This window comes from Solanum pennellii, chromosome 8, assembly GCF_001406875.1.
Source record: "Solanum pennellii chromosome 8, SPENNV200".
In the NCBI taxonomy this organism is placed as follows: Eukaryota; Viridiplantae; Streptophyta; class Magnoliopsida; order Solanales; family Solanaceae; genus Solanum; species Solanum pennellii.
Genome location: NC_028644.1, coordinates 556,880 through 575,459, shown reverse-complemented (window position 1 = coordinate 575,459; position 18,580 = coordinate 556,880). Strand labels below are relative to the sequence as shown.

At 31.3% G+C, this 18,580-nt stretch overlaps 1 protein-coding gene across 1 annotated transcript; it reads right to left on the bottom strand.

The window, feature by feature from the left end:
* Positions 1-865: 865 nt before the first annotated feature.
* On the bottom strand, positions 866-3,781 carry LOC107026984 (abscisic acid 8'-hydroxylase CYP707A2). The gene is made up of 7 exons (XM_015228135.2): positions 3,476-3,781; positions 3,053-3,371; positions 2,544-2,930; positions 2,097-2,271; positions 1,869-1,975; positions 1,661-1,779; positions 866-1,532 (listed from the first exon to the last, which is right to left on the bottom strand). Exons 1-7 carry the CDS (start codon positions 3,673-3,675, stop codon positions 1,430-1,432), a joined length of 1,410 nt encoding a protein of 469 aa, XP_015083621.1. The 5' UTR covers positions 3,676-3,781; the 3' UTR covers positions 866-1,429.
* Positions 3,782-18,580: the final 14,799 nt, after the last annotated feature.

Genomic DNA, 18,580 nt, shown 5'->3' with positions numbered 1-18,580 from the left:
AAAGATTGATTGGCAAACTACTATACCTTACTAACACAAGGCCTGATATTGCCTTCTCAGTTCAGTGTTTAAGTCAATTCATGCAAAAGCCAACACTTTCTCACTGGAATGCAGCATTGAAGGTGGTTAAATATATTAAAACAGCACCAGGACTGGGGATACTCATGAGCTCTGATAAACAAGCACAGCTCACTGGTTTTTGTGATGCAGACTGGGCTGCCTGTCCAAACACCTCAATTGTTCATTTTTCCTCAATATAAAATTCTCAAATCTCTCTCATCTCTCTCAATTTCTACACTTTACACAAGAAAAAAAGACACTTAAATATTTCATCCGTTTCAAAATAACTTATTAAAGATATTTTTCATCTTAAAAGCTCAAAAGAAAATTAATTATTTTCTTTTCATTTTATCCTTACTATTATTTGTTTTTGAAGACCACAAACAATTAATCAAAATGCATAAATAAAATAAATATTCAATTAAACGTATATCTTAAAATATAAATAAATATAAAATAGTCAAACACACCTCCTAATATATTGAAGTATTATTTTAGGAGACATGTAAATGAAAAAAAAAAACACCACAAAGTATTTTGAGGACAAACAAAATGTTGTTGGATTCTTTATGATTCAATAATTAATTATAAGAATTCAGTACAAGTTGTACTGTCAAAGAGTGTACACTATATTTTTTTTATTATATAGTTTTTTTCCCTTATTTTATTAATTTATTTTTATGAGGAAGAAGAGGAGGTAGATGCATCCAAAGGATGAGGATGTATATGTATCTATCAACTAAATATGAATCTTCATAGCAATAGCAAAAAACAGCAATAATCTTAAAAAATTGACAGAACAATGTATTGTCTAAATCAACCTTTTATTAATTGCCTTGCGGACTTCTTTTACATGTCAGAATATTTAAAAAACTAAAATATTAAAATAAAATTACAAAAAAAAAAAATTCCTCTTACTATATGTTATACACTAATAAATTACCTTCTTATTTTTCTCCTTTTCTTTAAGGAAAAAAATGAACCATACCCTTTGTGGTGTAATATCTCTTAAGTACTATGGGAACTCTTTGTATTTACAATTTTAGGTCCTCAAACTTATGTGTTTGTCTAGGTCTTGGTCGTGCCTTTTGGACTGATCAAGCTCGTGTAATGCCTAGTCGTGGTTCTTGAACTGATCAACCTCGTATGATGCTTGTGTTTGTCCTTGATCATGCCTTTTGGACTAGTCAAGCTCGTGTGATATTGATTGTGACTTTTAGACTGATCAAACTTGTATGATATCCGTCTTAATTTGTCTCGTCTTTCAGATTACTCAAGCTCATTTGTTACCTCATTGTGAGATCCCAAACTTATTTTTGTATAATAAATATATATTATATTTTTTTTCATCTCAAATTGATTGTTAGGCTTATGTTGATGATGTTTTGAGAGAGAGTTTAATGGGTAAACCATTTTGGGGAAGAGCAAATGGCCCATACTGAATTCCATTTTGTGGGCCCACCATAGACCACCTATCATAAAATGAACAAAAAAAGAAAATTTAGAATAATAATATTTGACATACTATTTTTAGGAGTTTTTTTTATTTATATATATTTTTTTAAAAGATTTTTGAGATATTTTAAGTTCTGTTACTGACCTGTACTTTGTGGTCAGATGATGTACAAGGATCAAAATCTCCAGCTTGGCTAATTCATTCCCTGGACATGAGTGGACCCCATTGCCAAATGGCATGAATGTATTGGGTTTTGGTGACACCTATCATATCACATAAAATATTAGAAAAAAACTAAAATAATTAATAAAACATTTTTTTAAAATTAAATATTAACAATTTATTTTTTTACCTCAAATCTTGAAGGATCAAATTTCTCTGGTTCAGGAAAATTGTCTGGACTATGATGAATATTCCTAAAGAGTGGTAATACTTTCCATCCTTTAGGTATTAAATATCCTGAAAAAAATCATCACAAAATTACAAAAAAAATTAATTAATAAAATATTTTAAATATCTATATTTGAGTATGATAGTTTTGACTTTTTTTTAAAAAAAAAAAAAATCTATCAAAACTCACCTTCAAATTCAACATCTTCAACAGCTTCTCTAAATGTGAATGATAAAATTGAAGCAACTCTAAGTGTTTCTTGAATAACTCTTGTTGTCATTGGCATTTGTCTTGTATCTTGCCAATTTAGAACTTCTTCTTCACCATTCACCTCTTTTTTTCTCATTATATTCTCTTGCTCTTCCTATAAAATTCACAAAAAATGTATTTAGATATCAGAATGAAATCCTACGTTGATCGGACTTTTCAAAAATGTTATTGCAGTCATGTCAGATAGGACGAGATGTAGTCATATCAGATGACATTTTTGAAGAGTCTGAGAAATAGAAATTGAGATGTTATTGCAGTCATGTCAGACAGGACGAGATGTAGTCATGTCAGATAACATTTTTGAAGAGTCTGAGAAATAGAAATTGAGAATTTTCTTGTTTTTATAGAAAGTATATGAGATCTTACTGTGACAGCTTGTAGGACACTGGGATTTTCTCCAAGGTATTTGAGGATCCATGTAAGAACACTAGCAGTAGTGTCTCGAGCTGCAAAGATGACTCCGATTACATTATCTGCAATTTGTTCGTCAGTAAGTCCTTCTTTATCTCCCATGAATGACCCGAGCAAATCGCTATGATCAATCTTCATTTCTCGTCTAGTCGAGATGATTTTGGCAACGATTTTAGCTAGCTCTTTCCTCGCTTTCATTGCTTTGTTGAAGAGTGTACCGGGGAGATTAATTGGCATCGAATTGTATCCTTTTTCGAGAATGTAGTAACATTTCTTGAGCTCCTCTCTATATAGAAATTCATCTTTACCAAATATCGAAATCAATGCCACATTGAATGTATACTGCAAAAGAAAAAAATCGAAAAAAAGTTAGTAAAACAGAGGATCAAAAACAGGGGACTCTGTTTTTTTATAGTGAAAAACAGGGGACTCTGTTTTTGTAAGTTGGAAATTCGAGAACATACTGTCTTCATTTCTTGATAAGTGTTGATCAATCTTCCTTGAAATGATTCGAGTGATGTTATCGCGATGGATTCAATGTCGGGGATGATGTTTCTGATAGAATCGGGCTTGAAAGCCTGGAGGACTAATTTTCTCAATTTGGCATGATAATCACCTTGATGAAAGAAAATTGCTTGTTTTCCCAGCATTCTTTCTTTGCTAGCAGGAAATGTAGGCTTAAACAAATTAGCCTTTGTGACCAAAACTTGTTTAGCTGCCTCTGGACTTGATATCATTACACAAGGACAACCCAATATGTAAGTCTTGAAAATTGAACCATACCTAAACAAAAACAACAAAACAATCAAACCCCATTTTTAATTAGTAACTTGAAATCAAGAAAACAAAGAGAAAAGTCAAGAAAGTGAATTGAGTTTTATACTTACTTTTTGACTTTGGAAGCAAAGAAAACATTGGGATTTTGTGAGTAGAGTTGGAAGGTTTCACCAATATAAGGTAAACCTAAAGTACCAGGAGGAAGTGGCAGTTTCTTGGAAGCAAAAGCCAAGAATTTGAAGATAGAATGGATTAGAAGAAGAGTGAAAGAAATGAAAGTAAACAAACACAACATAGAAACAAATTCCATGTTTAGAACTAAAAGGTACCAAAAGTAGGTACTTCAAGTGTTGTTTGTTGCTAGTAAGGTGTACCTAGTTTTAAACTAAGATGGTTTGATGAATGAAATAAAGCACAAAGGGTGTATATATATAGGTAAAATAGAGGCAATAAAATAATAATATCATAAGGTGGGGTGGGGTGAGGAGGGGTGGGGGTCCTTTAACATACAGCTTGAATCAACACACGGAATCTCCCTCCAGCTCATGTTTTTGTTTATACATACACTAATAAACAGAAACAGTAGAGAAAGAGAGAGGAAAGTAGAGGGTGTGTGGGGCACGTGTAAGTTTTTGGATATATGTATTTGTGGTGCAGTAGTGACACTACTTCACCCCTAATCAGCGATCTCAGATTCGATCTCTAAATATGAATTATTGAGATTATTACCTCCGAACGAGTTATGCAATTTGTGATTCGAATTTAATCGAAGTTGTAATGCGAATTTCAAATACATAATGAAAAACAAAAAAAAAAGTTTTTGAATATATGTAAAAAGAGTGTGCGAGTGAAATAGGGTAGGTGTAGAGCTAGAATTTCGCTTATGAATTCAACAATATTCAGTAATTTTGATCCAACTTCTTATATTATATGTATCTAAAGTATACCAATTAAATATATCTAAAACGAATTCAAGATTTCTAAAATATAGGGCACCACTAAAACAAAAACGAAAATAAAGTATTGAGTGAAATTAATTCTGTTAATCTAATTCGTTACTTAATTAACGCACCATCCAATCAAAAATTAAATTTTGAATTGATGAATTTCAAATTCTGACTTCATTCTTTGATAAAAGATTTAAAAGGAGGTTGGGTGGGGTATAGAAGTACAAGTTGGTTGACTTCATAGACTTTCAATTGACATATTATGAAAGGGCAAAGAGGGGAAAAGGGTATAGAGGGGATGAACCTACTATCCGTACAATCGTATAGAAATTTAAAACAATGATTAGTAAAATAAATTTTTTAAAAAAAAATTAGTATACTATTTCATTTTAAAATAAAAATTAAAAGAAAGAATACACCTAGAAACTATTTTATATGAGGGGGATTTGAACCTCTTTTTCTTAGGTGAGTTTAATTATCTTTCATAATTACTAAAAATAGTTATTTCAAAATATTTTTATTGATTTAAACAATTAACAAGGAATTAGTTGGACTTTTAAACCATTTAATCCTTAGCATTGATAAAGAGTACTTATTGAAAAAGGAATAATATCATGGAAGATAAAAAGTAAAAGGCTGAATAGTCGAATTAATAGAAAATTTGAATTGGATCATAGTAAATGAACTAGATTATGATCCGTTATCTAATTCATTTTGATTTAAGTAAAGTTTAAACATATTAATTTGATTTTAATATTAAATACTTTGATATGAAAATAAAACTTGTTTTTGTTTAATGTTGCCAAGTGTTTGGTTAAAAATAAATTAAACTAAAGTTTGACCTCACTATCTTCTACATGGATTGATTTTTGGAACTTGACAAAATCCCATCCAATATGTTGCTGAAATCATATTATTTAATTTTAATTACTATAAATAGAAAGAATTATCCAATATTTGTTGAATTCAATACAGTAAAGTCATAAAGTGACCTCAACAAGGAACTACCTTAATATTACTAAAAAATTCTTTAACACTATTAATTCTGTCATATTGTATATGCACTATTGTATTTAGCAAAAAGGGCCAATTTGGAATTGAACTTTGAAACTTTATATTGGAAAAAAGGATAAATATATTTTTAAGCTATCTGAAATGATATGAGATATTGGTGTTTTTATTGTCTAAAACCTAGAGCATATATTTCCTTCACTCTAACGACTAAATAGGGATGAGTGACAAAATCTTATCCGTCGATTCAATATTTAATAAATATCGGATCGGTGGATAAGATTATGACACGTATATGTCTGTTAGTATAAAAGATATATATGCTCTAGTGTTTGGACGGCAGATAAACCAATGTACAAAAGTTTGACAGAAAGTATGTGCATACTATTTATGATAGTATGGGAATGTAGTTGTCCTTATTCCTAATTTTATTTTATTACTTCAAAAATATTCATGACTTTTTTAAATAATACCATATATATGTGAGATATATATCTATATATCTATATATATATTTGTTTTGGTTTAGGTTTATAATACCATTTTATTATGGTGTTTATAGACAATTATTTTGTATGTGGACAATTACTTTAATATATAATTTTAAAGAAAGACAAGAAGCATCATCATGAATAAAGTGTTTCTTAACTGCTTACTTTGTAAATTTACAATTATACTTAATAGAATTTCACACTTTTCAATCTTATAAGCATGAGCTAACAACTTTAATTTTTCTACAACTTCTTGTTTCACCTAAACTTCTTTGTTTTTACTAAAATAGAGTAAGAATATGTTTGGTACGAAGTAAAATATTTTCTGCAAAATAAAATTCATAACTTGTCATTTATCAATTTTAACTTTGACAATAATCACTATTCATAAAAATAACAATTTTGCTTTAACATTTTGGTTTATTATTGTCGAGGTAGGATTTAGTGTATAATTACAAATTCAATGAACTCAATAATTTTGATTTGAATTAAATATTGTATTTGTCTTAAGAAATCCATTAAACATGCGCGTATTTAGTTTAGAACATTCGATTTTTAGAAAGAGCGAATTAAAATCTCGCATATATTTTTACATTTTGAATCTGTTTCTGCTAGATAAAATATATTTTGGGGTTAACTAATAAGTAGCAAAGCTATGTAAGAAGGGGGTCATCCAAATTCTATTCAGTAAAAAATAATATATATATATATATATATATATATATATATATATATTACGCCAAATTTTCTGATTTCTTAATGTATTTATTTTTTTATATTTATTAAAATTAAATAATAAAAATTTTGACTTCGTCGCTACGAAATATTTCATGTAACCAGTAGCATGTGTTTATCACATGTAATTACTGTTTTCATTACTAAACAAGTCTCGTGAACAAACAACTGAAAGTACACTTAAATATCTTTTAATAATTCAAAATGTGTCAAATATGAAGAACAAAAAAAATGTCAATACCATATTGCATTCAATACAAAAAGACAGTCAAAACTCAAAAATCAACATTTATTTAATTCATTAAAAGAACACGAAAAAAATGTCTTCTGAGCCAAACTTCTACAAATCTCTTTAAAAAATATTCTTGCTAAGTCTCGTATTAGTTAATTATTTTCTTTTAAAAAGTAAGTAACTGTCTCATATTAATTGTTTACTTTATTAAATAAAAAGAATTAATTAAACTTTTTTTTTATATTACACTTGCAATTAACTTTTAAAACAAGTATTCATATTTATTTGTACAATTTTGAAAAAAAATATTTTAAGGAGTGAATTAATAAAACTATCTGCTTATTTATGATTTTTTAATATTCGTGTAAAAAGAAAAATGATCAACTAATATGAGATTGAGAGAATATCAGCTATTTAAGTGACCTCTCTTTCTTCTATCATGTTATAATACATATATCCCCTAAATGGAATCATGAACTCCTAAGAGTTACACAAATTAATATTTAATTTGTTATAATAGAAGCACTACAACAAAAATAATTTTTAGCGGTAATAAATAGACATTAATAAAGAGTGTTAAAGTTTTTACCGTCATTAGATCCAATATCGCTAAAGCCTTTAGGGACATTTACAAAAAGTATTAATTGCCGTTAAAAATATATATGTAATGTTAATTCCTAATTAATTATTGCTAAAGCTCATTTTTAATGTAACAAAGAAAAGACAACAAATTAGTACCTTAATGTGTAGAATACTACCAAGGCATTTTCTTGATGACATAATGCACATAAAACTATATATCAAACAAGGATCACCTTTTCCAATCATAAATGTCATTGCATAACCAAAACTTTGTAAAGGTGGAAGACAACAAATTAGGTGACAAATGCAATGCCATGAATTTAGCCATACCCCTCATGCTCACCCCAACCACCAATGATCTTAAATGAGGTATGAGGTAGACATAAACCAAAATAAAGTCAAAAACACTTAAATGTTGCCTCTATTCATTCATGAAATTATTAAACTTTACATTATAAAGGCATAGTGCCATGACAATTGATTGACCAAATTTGATAGATTCTATCATCTAGTAGTGCAATGACAGGACACAATAACAGTGACGAAATCATGATCTTTATTAAAAGGATTTAATATATAAAAAAGTAAACATATATAGAGGTAAGCGATTCAATACCTCTATTATATGTATGTTAAAAGATAATTTTTTAATATTAAATTGTAATTTTCGATGAAGGGGGCTCGTGAATGTAACCCTTCCGGTTATCTCCATTCATAGATACATAATAACACTGTTTACGTAAAATTCAGCGTACGATATTTAAAAAGTTAAATGTAATGTAATCAGATAGGTTGTGGGGAAAACAATAGGAGCCGTACAAGTACAAAAAATGGACAAACATAATCTTCTGTAGATTTTTGTTAGTATGTGTGGGTTCATTCATTCACTTCTATTTTGCTTTTCAATTTTAATGAATTTTGCTGACCAAATCTTTTTTGGAGGTTATTTAGTTAGTTGAGATATACATGGATCATTATCTTTTTGGTTGTTGAATGAAGTAAAGACCCCTATGATCATCAAAATAGTTCTCTTTCTTTCATGATTGTAGATAAATAACTACTAAAAAAAACATAAATTAGCTATGGATTAAATCGTAACTAAATAATAAAATTCATCGTTAATGTCTACGAGAAAAGATAATAACAATAAAAAAAATAGAAAGATGACTAAAACAAAATAAATGATAAATGAGGATAGGCTAGATATTAGAATAAATATTTTACAAGAATACAACTAGTACAACGATAAATACCAACAAGCCTGAATTCTTAAAAAGAAAGACAAAATTCACTATCCACTAACCTTCTACCTTAATACATGACTTCGACACTCTCTCATCTAAGGTTATGTCCTTGTTGGGTTCAAAAGAATTAGGACATCATGCGAAAACTTACAATATCACCCCTCATGTTAAATATATCGCGTCAGTTCATTCATTACTAAGGCAAATAAAAATGATTTGCGAACTAAGCTCCGTTGTAGCTCCATCTCAAATGGAAAGTGCTCCAAGTCTCCTTCGACCATTTTAACTTGAATCTTGTCTTCGCATAGATTTACTTTATCACCCAAATGTAAGCCACGGGTACACCTCTGGTGAGATCAGCCAAAACTTTTCAATAACTTTTGATGATGACAATACGAATCAGGTTCACAAGCATGTACCAAACATAAAATAAAAAGAGCGAAAAAAGATCGCACAAACATATATAAAATAGGAAACATATTTAATTTAAAACAACAATTCAAGTCAAATAAGGAGAAGAATAAAAGTCAAATGAATCCTATGCGGAAAAGAAAAGAGATAAACAAAGTCCTATAAGGACAAACATTATTGTCCTAGAAAAAAAGTAATTTCTTTCCTTATAGAAGTCGACTAGGGCTGAATCTACATCTATAAAAGGATGAAGCCAAATAAGGAAAAATCGATTCTTGCAATAACAAATTGAGAGAATCTTCAGCAAATGCAGAGTGACATAGAGAGATTAAAAGACAAGAAGAAAGAAGAACTAGAGTTGAGTTTTCTTTCTAAAGGTTAGTTGTATTGTTTCGTCTTAGAAGTAGTGCTTAGGAACTAGCGTTCCAAGAGAGTCTCGACAGAATTGTAATAAGAAATAGGTTTGGCTTCTTAGGAGTATAATATTCAGTTATAGTTAATCGATAGAGAGTAAGGTACTGGAGTTAGTTTCTTGATTATTGAGTTGTAATCTTGAATTATCTTGAAGATAATAAAATGTGGCGTGATTTTTCCATTCCTTGAGGGAGGAAGGTTTTCATGACAAAATCTCTATTTTATTATGTTGCGCCTTTATCTAGGCAAACTAACAAGAACTTTCGTTCTTGTATAGGGGGTAAGGTTTCTTCGACCTCTAGCCTCTATGCATCTCTAGTGAACTTCCATCACCACTTCCTTATAGGTCTATCCAAGGTCAATGAACATTATATATCAGTCCCTTTTGATTCTTATACTCTAGATTGATCCATTTGCATGATTGATAACTTCTATAGTTGATCGTTCTGACATGAATCTAAACTGATTCTAAAAAATGGATTGATTCTAAAAATTGGATAGACCTATCCTGAACCGTATCTCCACCACCTCTCAAATTTTTATTGAGTAACTTAGAAGCTTTTATACATATGTAATTGTTACCGTTTGAATATCACTCTTATTCTTGTACAACAAAATCATTATACTTAGCACTTATTCTTCAAGTACTTTTACCGTCTAAAAAATGACATTAAACAATCTAACAAACAAGTTATGTTATCTCACATGTTGTCTGGATCCCGACTACTTCTCAAATCCTCCATCGCCATAACTTCCCAAGCTCATGTACTGAGTTGTAGTTTACTATATTTATTGAGTCGTTTATTGGTCAAATCATTAGTTATTACATCATCATTTACATATTCATGAATATTTCATTACTCCTGGTATTTTCACAAAAAAATAGATATAATATGATGACTTCTCTTTTTTTTTGGTTGGAAAAATGCATAAGTACCCCCAACTTATGCCCGAAATCTCAAACTAAGACACACTTATACTATACTAAGGTCCTATTATTCCCCCTCCTCCCGAACTTATTTTATAAATAATTTTCTATTCTTTTTCGGCCTATGTGGCACTATCATCTGGGCCCAGTGCGTGTTATCATTTTTTTCAATGACAGTGCCACGTAGGACGAAAAAGGTAAAAAATTATTCATAAAATAAGTTCGAGGGAGAGGGTTAATAAGACCTGAGTATAGTATAAGTGTGTCTCTGAAATTATGGACATATGTTGGGGAGGGGGAGAGGGGTACTTATGCATTTTCTCCTGTTTTTACAAAATATAAACTTGTAACTCAATTTTTATATTCAAAAATTTTGAAATGGTGATTTGAAATTCTCACATCAAGCTTTTTAGAGAACTTAATTTTAAAACATCAAATGAAATCACACGTCTAAACATTAATTTAATCTCATAAGTTCAAATCAGATAAAATCACATATTCAATTTTCTAACTTGAACTTTAAAAGAAGTCACTATATACCACTATTTCCACACGGCTAAAAGTGGGGTTTCTGGCCCTTGACATAAAAAACAACAAAATCCCATAATTCATTTCCCAATATATCAGCAACTTGAGGGTCATAAGTGGTTCTAGGAAGTTAAAGAAAATAGGACCAATAAAAAAAAAACACTAAAGGAACTCATAAAAGTTTTGATGTGAGAAAGATACCTGTCACAAACCAATTTGTTTTAGTAATTATTTGTCATAAATAAACACGTCTAGGACACATATTTGATTACATCAAATTCCACAATTTAAATAAATCCTCTCTAGCTTTGCTCTAACACATTGATCTGTGAAATATTCAATTACCTTTAGTTTGAATATCTAAATGAACATAGTATGATGTGTTTCGAAATCAAACTCAAAAGATATTTAATCTTATACATTATCCATAGCCTAATTCATTTAGAAATTTGGAGTAGCTAGCTTTTGAAGTTAATTAGATTACGCATGATTTGTTTGAAACTTTAATTTATTGTTAGTTTTGAATTTGACTTGGTCCTAGAGCTCTTTTTAGAACTTAAAAGAATTTGTCATATTGAAGTCAACAACAACAAATATTAATTAATAGCCTATTGGAAAAAGTCAATGATAATAAAATCAAGGGGCCTCCATAACCATATTGTTTAAAATTGATATAATGTATAGATAGATTTATATGAAGTCAAACTATTGAAAAGTTACAAAGATGGTCCATGATACAATACATCTCAATCAAAATTAAAGTTCATAAATTGTTGTAAGAGTCAACTAACAACTTTCTAGTTTTCAATTGCGCCCCACAAATCCTTTAGAAAGGTATTTGCATGCATCAAACAATTCAATATTAGTAGTATTAATTAAACTATACAACCGTCAATTGATGAATAGTAATTCAATGCAAATTTTATTTGAATGTAAAAATCATTAGATCTATTATTTGGGTTACATTTGCTTTCAATAATTTCGCGCGAAAAAGTTTGAAAAGGTGATTAGATATGATATGACATGATATCAGTTGATTAAGGATAAAATTGAAAACAAGTAATTAAATTAGATATTATATAACACAACTTCAACTAATTGTGGACATAATTAAAAAAAAAAAAGAGATTAAACAAGACATGATATGACTTTAGCTGACTGAGAGCAAAATTTTTTTTAAAAAAATATTAGACATGACAATTACTAATTTCAGCTAACCAAAAGATATGACTTTAAATCGAAAGATATACGTAAAATTAGTCAAACATTAAAACAAAAAATTAGTAAGTAACTGAGTATTTGTCTCACTTTTTGTAGAGATAGATAACTAGCCTCCTTCTGCCCTCTTTAACAATATTTCTTTGTTCCTAATTACTTGTTTATTTTTCCTTTTAAGTTATTTTTAATTACTCTTTTATTTTAATAAATTAAGAAAAAATAATTTTTAGTCTATTATACCTCGATTAATTACTTTAAAAATGGTAGAACTTCTTAAAATTTTTAACTTTTCAATTCATTCACTTCATAATTAATACGGGCTAAATGACAAACTCACTATGTTAATAATTAGTTTTTTAATAAGTGTGTTAATTTAAAAGTGGAGATAGAAGGAGTAATATTATTTAGTTATTTAGTAAGAAAATTTTTTTTTGGAGGACCCCATTATTTTAATTCAATAATATAAAATTGACAATAGCTATAATAATAAAATAAACTCCTTCAATACAAAACCATATCCTTTTATCACAAAAGTCATACTATAAATAATAATTAAAAAAAATTGAAACAGTTAGCTTGCTACAACTTGAAAATATAAGTGCATGCATGTTAATTCTATAGTTAACTTTATTTGTTTTATTCAATAACGCGTGAAGACCCTAGATGTGAGAGGCCTTGTTTTTGAACAATTTCTCCTAGGGGTCATTTATAAAGTTCACCACATTGGAATTTTAATGAATTAATAGGGTTTTTTTAAATAATTTATCGCTAATTTTTATTCTTATAAAGATATCTGGAGGCTAAAGGTGTACACATAGATTATAATATCATACTTTCAAGTTCTAGGTCCCCTTCTGACTTAATACTTTAGTTTATAATATCATAGCAAGTTGGTTAGTTGTTAGCAACTAAAATATATACTTTAATTAGATGTCTATTAACTCCAGCTTTATGCAATAGTAATTATTTTTTAATTAGTAGCTAATAGAGTATAAGAGATACAACAAGGATGAAAACAATGAACATATATTGTAGTACTAGTGAAGTAGAGTCTAGTGGAGCCAAATGTTTCAACCACCTTTTCATTAAACTATTGTAAAAGCAATTTATTTTGAGCGATTATTTTTTTTTGTTTTTCTCGATGTTTAGTATTTGTGTGAAAGTCTGATTATTTTGAATTTGCGTCGCGTAAGGCCCCATTTAGAGGAAAGCGCTTTTTCATATTCAGGTTCAAACCCAAAAGCTCTAATTAAAAAATTAATCTCATCTGATGCACCATTTCTATCGGTGGTAATTTATTTAGAGTGATGTTGAAAGGAACATTGCCAATTTGCAAAGTATACTATATAGTATTTTTTGGAACTAAATGGAGTGAATGATTTTTTTTGTGATAGAAACAAACAAGATCCTTCCTATTCCATATTATTTAGTAAATATTATTTCAAGATTCTTTCTTTCAAACAACAAAAAGGCAATTCCTTTTATTGGAACAAGACACTTGGTCACTTTTATGTCTTATAAAACAAAATAAACAATATAATTGTCCTCATATGCAATTTTTATTTTTATTTATTTTTTGATTGGGATGGCTTTAGTATATTCAATCATATAGTATATGTATATTTTTTGGACAAAATTTCAAAGCCCATAGCCCCATACCCCATATTTATTAATGAGCAACAAAGTTTCCTAGAAGATGAGCACATAGGTATAAGATAATCATTGCTTTCTAATTAAAGAATGTCAATTTGATAGTGTACCAATTTGACTACATCTTTATGAGTTTTGCCTTTTTCTATGACCAAAAAAAGTTCTTTTTTCATATTTCTAAATTCTAGTGCATAGCATATATAAATAATAAATCATAAAAGAGAACATACTCAAGTTTAATGCATATATATTATTACATTACACTTTTTAGTAGATTTGTGTTTCTGTAACGACCTGTTTAGTCGTTTTGAGCAGCAGATTTTATTTCTGGAAAAACTGTGTGAGTCGACGGAACCCACGACGGACCGTCATGGGCACGACGGGCCGTCGAGGGGGTCTCGTTCCAAAACACTTAGAATTCTGAAATTTGGGTACTGAAATCGACTCTCTGAACTTCGTGACGACATGGCAGGACGGACCGTCGTGGGAACGACGGACCGTCACAGACTCTTCAAGGAAATTGAGTCTCTGAACTTTGTGACCGAAGCAGCAGGACGGACCGTCGCAGGCACGACGGCCCGTCACAGGCTGCGTAATCCCAGGCTGGGTCGGATTTCTGTTAAGTAATTTAAGGGGCGTTTTGGACTATTCCTGCTTTAATTATAAAGTTAGAGGGTTAATGTTAATAAGTCTAATTACTTGGGGGTTAAAAGAGGTAACCTTAAGTTAATTGGTGGATATTATTACCATCTTTATACTTAATTATATGCTAATTAGGGTAAAAGAAAGAGGGTTTGAATAAGAAAAAGAAAAAGAACAGAAAGAGAGGGAGAACGAGTAGAGAGAGAGAGAAACGAAGAGGACAACAAGAATTTGGGGAATTTGCTTGCTTGATCACGAATCTTCGGTGGAGGTAGGTTATGGTTTATGCTATTCGTAGTAAACTCTTAATAGCGAATGATATGTATTGGGTAGTATTGTAAACCCTTCTATATGCTTAATTGTGTGCATGCATGATGTGATTTTGTATATAATTGTGATAAAATAAGCATGATGAAGCTATTGAATCCCAAATCTTGAAAAACCCTAATCTACTTTGTTAATGAGATTGATGATGCCTTAGTATAAAAGAAGGCTTGATGAACTAAAGTAATGGGGTTGATGATGCCTTGGTATAAAGAAGGATTGATGAATTAATAGAATGAAATTAGGGGAGCGGGTGTCACGAACCGACACGTAGAATTAGGGGAGCGGGTGTCACGAACCGACACGTAGAATTAGGGGATCGGGTGTCACGAACCGACACGTAGAATTAGGGGGACCGGGTGTCACGAACCGACACGTAGAATTAGGGGACCGGGTGTCACGAACCGACACGTAGAATTAGGGGATCGGGTGTCACGAACCGACACGTAGAATTAGGGGATCGGGTGTCACGAACCGACACGTAGAATTAGGGGATCGGGTGTCACGAACCGACACGTAGAATTAGGGGATCGGGTGTCACGAACCGACACGTAGAATTAGGGGACCGGGTGTCACGAACCGACACGTAGAATTAGGGGATCGGGTGTCACGAACCGACACGTAGAATTAGGGGACCGGGTGTCACGAACCGACACGTAGAATTAGGGGATCGGGTGTCACGAACCGACACGTAGAATTAGGGGACCGGGTGTCACGAACCGACACGTAGAATTAGGGGATCGGGTGTCACGAACCGACACGTAGAATTAGGGGACCGGGTGTCACGAACCGACACGTAGAATTAGGGGATCGGGTGTCACGAACCGACACGTAGAATTAGGGGGACCGGGTGTCACGAACCGACACGTAGAATTAGGGGATCGGGTGTCACGAACCGACACGTAGAATTAGGGGGACCGGGTGTCACGAACCGACACGTAGAATTAGGGGATCGGAGTGTCACGTACCGACACATAGTAGTAGGGGAGCGGAGTGTCACGTACCGACACAAGAGGAATAAAGATAAAGAATCTTGAAAGATGTTAATATACTCAATCTAATGAACCTAATTCCCAAAAGAGTATGGTATTGAGGCTTGAGTCCTCATGTGTGAACTTGGCGGTGTTTATTAATGATTATAGAACTTGTTGTTGCTACACGTTGAGTATTGTAGTTGATTTATGATATTATCTGATATATACTGTTTTCTATTTTGAGTTGGCCGATGATATCTACTCAGTACCCGTGTTTTGTACTGACCCCTACTTGTATTTGTTTTCTTTGTTATTTGTGGAATGCAGCAAACATACCGTCGTCTTCAACTCAACCGCAACTCTAGCCAGTCTTCATTACACCGGATTTCAGGGTGAGCTAATGCTTCTAGCTTGGACTGGATCTTCTTCCTCATGTCTTGATGCCTTGAAGTTCCGGCATGGACTAGCTTTTGTTTATTTTAGCTTCTTAGAATACTCTTAGTTTAGTAATTTGATCATAGATGTTCTTGTGGTGATGACTTCCAGATTTTGGGGAATAATAGATGTTGAATTTTAGAAGTTATTGAATTGTCTTTTTATTAATGAGTTTAAGTCTTCCGCATTACTTTCTGTTGATATTAAATTGAAATGTTAAGGTTTAGATTGGTTGGTTCGCTCACATAGGAGGGTAAGTGTGGGTGCCAGTCGCGGCCCGGTTTTGGATCGTGACAGTTTCAAACTAATTGTGACTAATGTTATCACATTATTGGACTAAGACATCATGCTTAGGTATAAAAATGACAATTAACGATTTTTGTCATTTTAGGGAAAAAAAATGAGCTCATTGGTGATAATCGATTGAGGTGATGACCCTTTAACAAACCGGGGAAAATAATAATTGATTTTAGTGTATTTTCAATCATAGAATTATAATATTTGAATGCTTAGGAATTTGACCTAGCGAATAAATTCAAAATCAATACTTGATTATAGAATCGATATTATAAGCTTATGGGTTATCTTTATTTTGGGATTTGACAAGTTTAATTAGGATATGACTCTTCATTGATTTGATCTAGGCTCGACTTAGATATGTGATTTTATCATGACTAGTATAATTGACATTGTTTAGTGATGATTTTAAATTGAGGTTGTAGGATATTGTTTTAGAGGAGATAACTCTGTGTTCTGAAAAGATTTCTTTAGTTAGTGTGTAATGAGGATTATCATCCTATAGTTGAGTGTTTTTAATTTGGTTTTGAGTCAAGAGATGGAGTTCACGATTCTGTCAAGCAGATGGAGTGCTCATTATTGATAGAGTGCTCGTTATGATCACTTTTCTCTTTGTTGGAACCCTCCCATTGATATATATACCGTAAGCCATGACAAATTCAGCTCGCAATTACAAGATCCCGCACCCAAAGCCATCATGGGCTCAACATTTAGCCTCCATCAGAATTATGTTATGGGATTTTTAGCTTTTGTCAGATTTAGAGAAATACTACAAGTCCTCTGTTCTAGATTTCATCCCTCTGGCCATCTGATTTTTCGGTACTAAAAAAAATTCTCATACTTATGTTGTTGTTATTGATGGTTTGTTGGGTGAGACTGATAGATTGAAAGGACGGGGGGCAACCATGCATGGTACTTCTCGACCCTATCTTCGAGGAATAGTTTGAACTAGCGGCTCATCAATCCTGCCGGATTGGACGAGCCAATAACTCGAAGTCGAGTAACAAAAGCCCAAGCTTATGGAATTTTTGATTTTGTAGCGGTTCAAGGAATATAACATGGATTTCGCGCAAATTTGTGATTTGAGATTTTATCTTCGAATTGAATATTCTATTAAATATAAGTGATTCACCATCATTCAGTTAAGATTAATCTAAACCAACCCATCATATTATGTGTACCATTCAACATGCCAACTATTAAACAACTTATTAGAAATACAAGACAGCCAATCAGAAATGTCACCCATGAGGATCCAGTTGTGCTTCTGATTTCCATTCCAATCATGATATTATGAATCTCTATGTGCTTCACCATAAAAGTTGGTGTCCTATCATGGTGAAGGTAAGGTTGTAACTCTTGTTCAAGAAACAAACTGAACGCCTTCGAGTTATTAACTTGTCCAATTCGATAATATTTTTGAGTTGCTAGTCAACTATTCCTTGAAGACAGGGTCAAGAAATACCATGCATGATTGTCATGACTATAACATGGTATTATTGAGTTATAAGAATATTATCTAATCCTGTTTTATGATAAATTGAGCATAACAAGTAAGTTGATTACAAAAGCTTATATAAAATAATGAGGATATAATTTTATGTGTAGTCAAATCCATTTTGCTTTAATAAGTTAAATGCAAAAGCTTATACAAACTTATTCAATTTTGTATTATAAAATGGGAGAACCTATGGATGAATGTGGCAAATCAAATTGTTTTGATGCATGTTGAGATAATTAATTAATCAATTCAGATGCACTTAACCCTATTATTAAGAAAGATCAAGAATAGAATTCAATTCCATGTATATGCATATGTAGAAGTTGGAATATGCCCCCTCAAAACTATGTATATTTTAATCAATGTGCTAGAAACAAAACCAGGGTTGTGTCCTTGTTTTCTTAGAAAACCATCCTAATATTAATTATTTGCAAGTTGATTAAAAGTTATGATGCAACATTTTTTCCTTTCTTTTTGTTGTTTTTCATATAGTATATGGGTCCATAAAATAATTTTTGAACCAAATGAAAATAAAATAAAATAAAATAGGAGGATGATGGTCCTCTATGGTTTCCTCACTTTGCCACAACTTAGTCACCTCACACGTCTATAAATTTGTATCTCAACTACTTAACAATCATTCACCCTCCC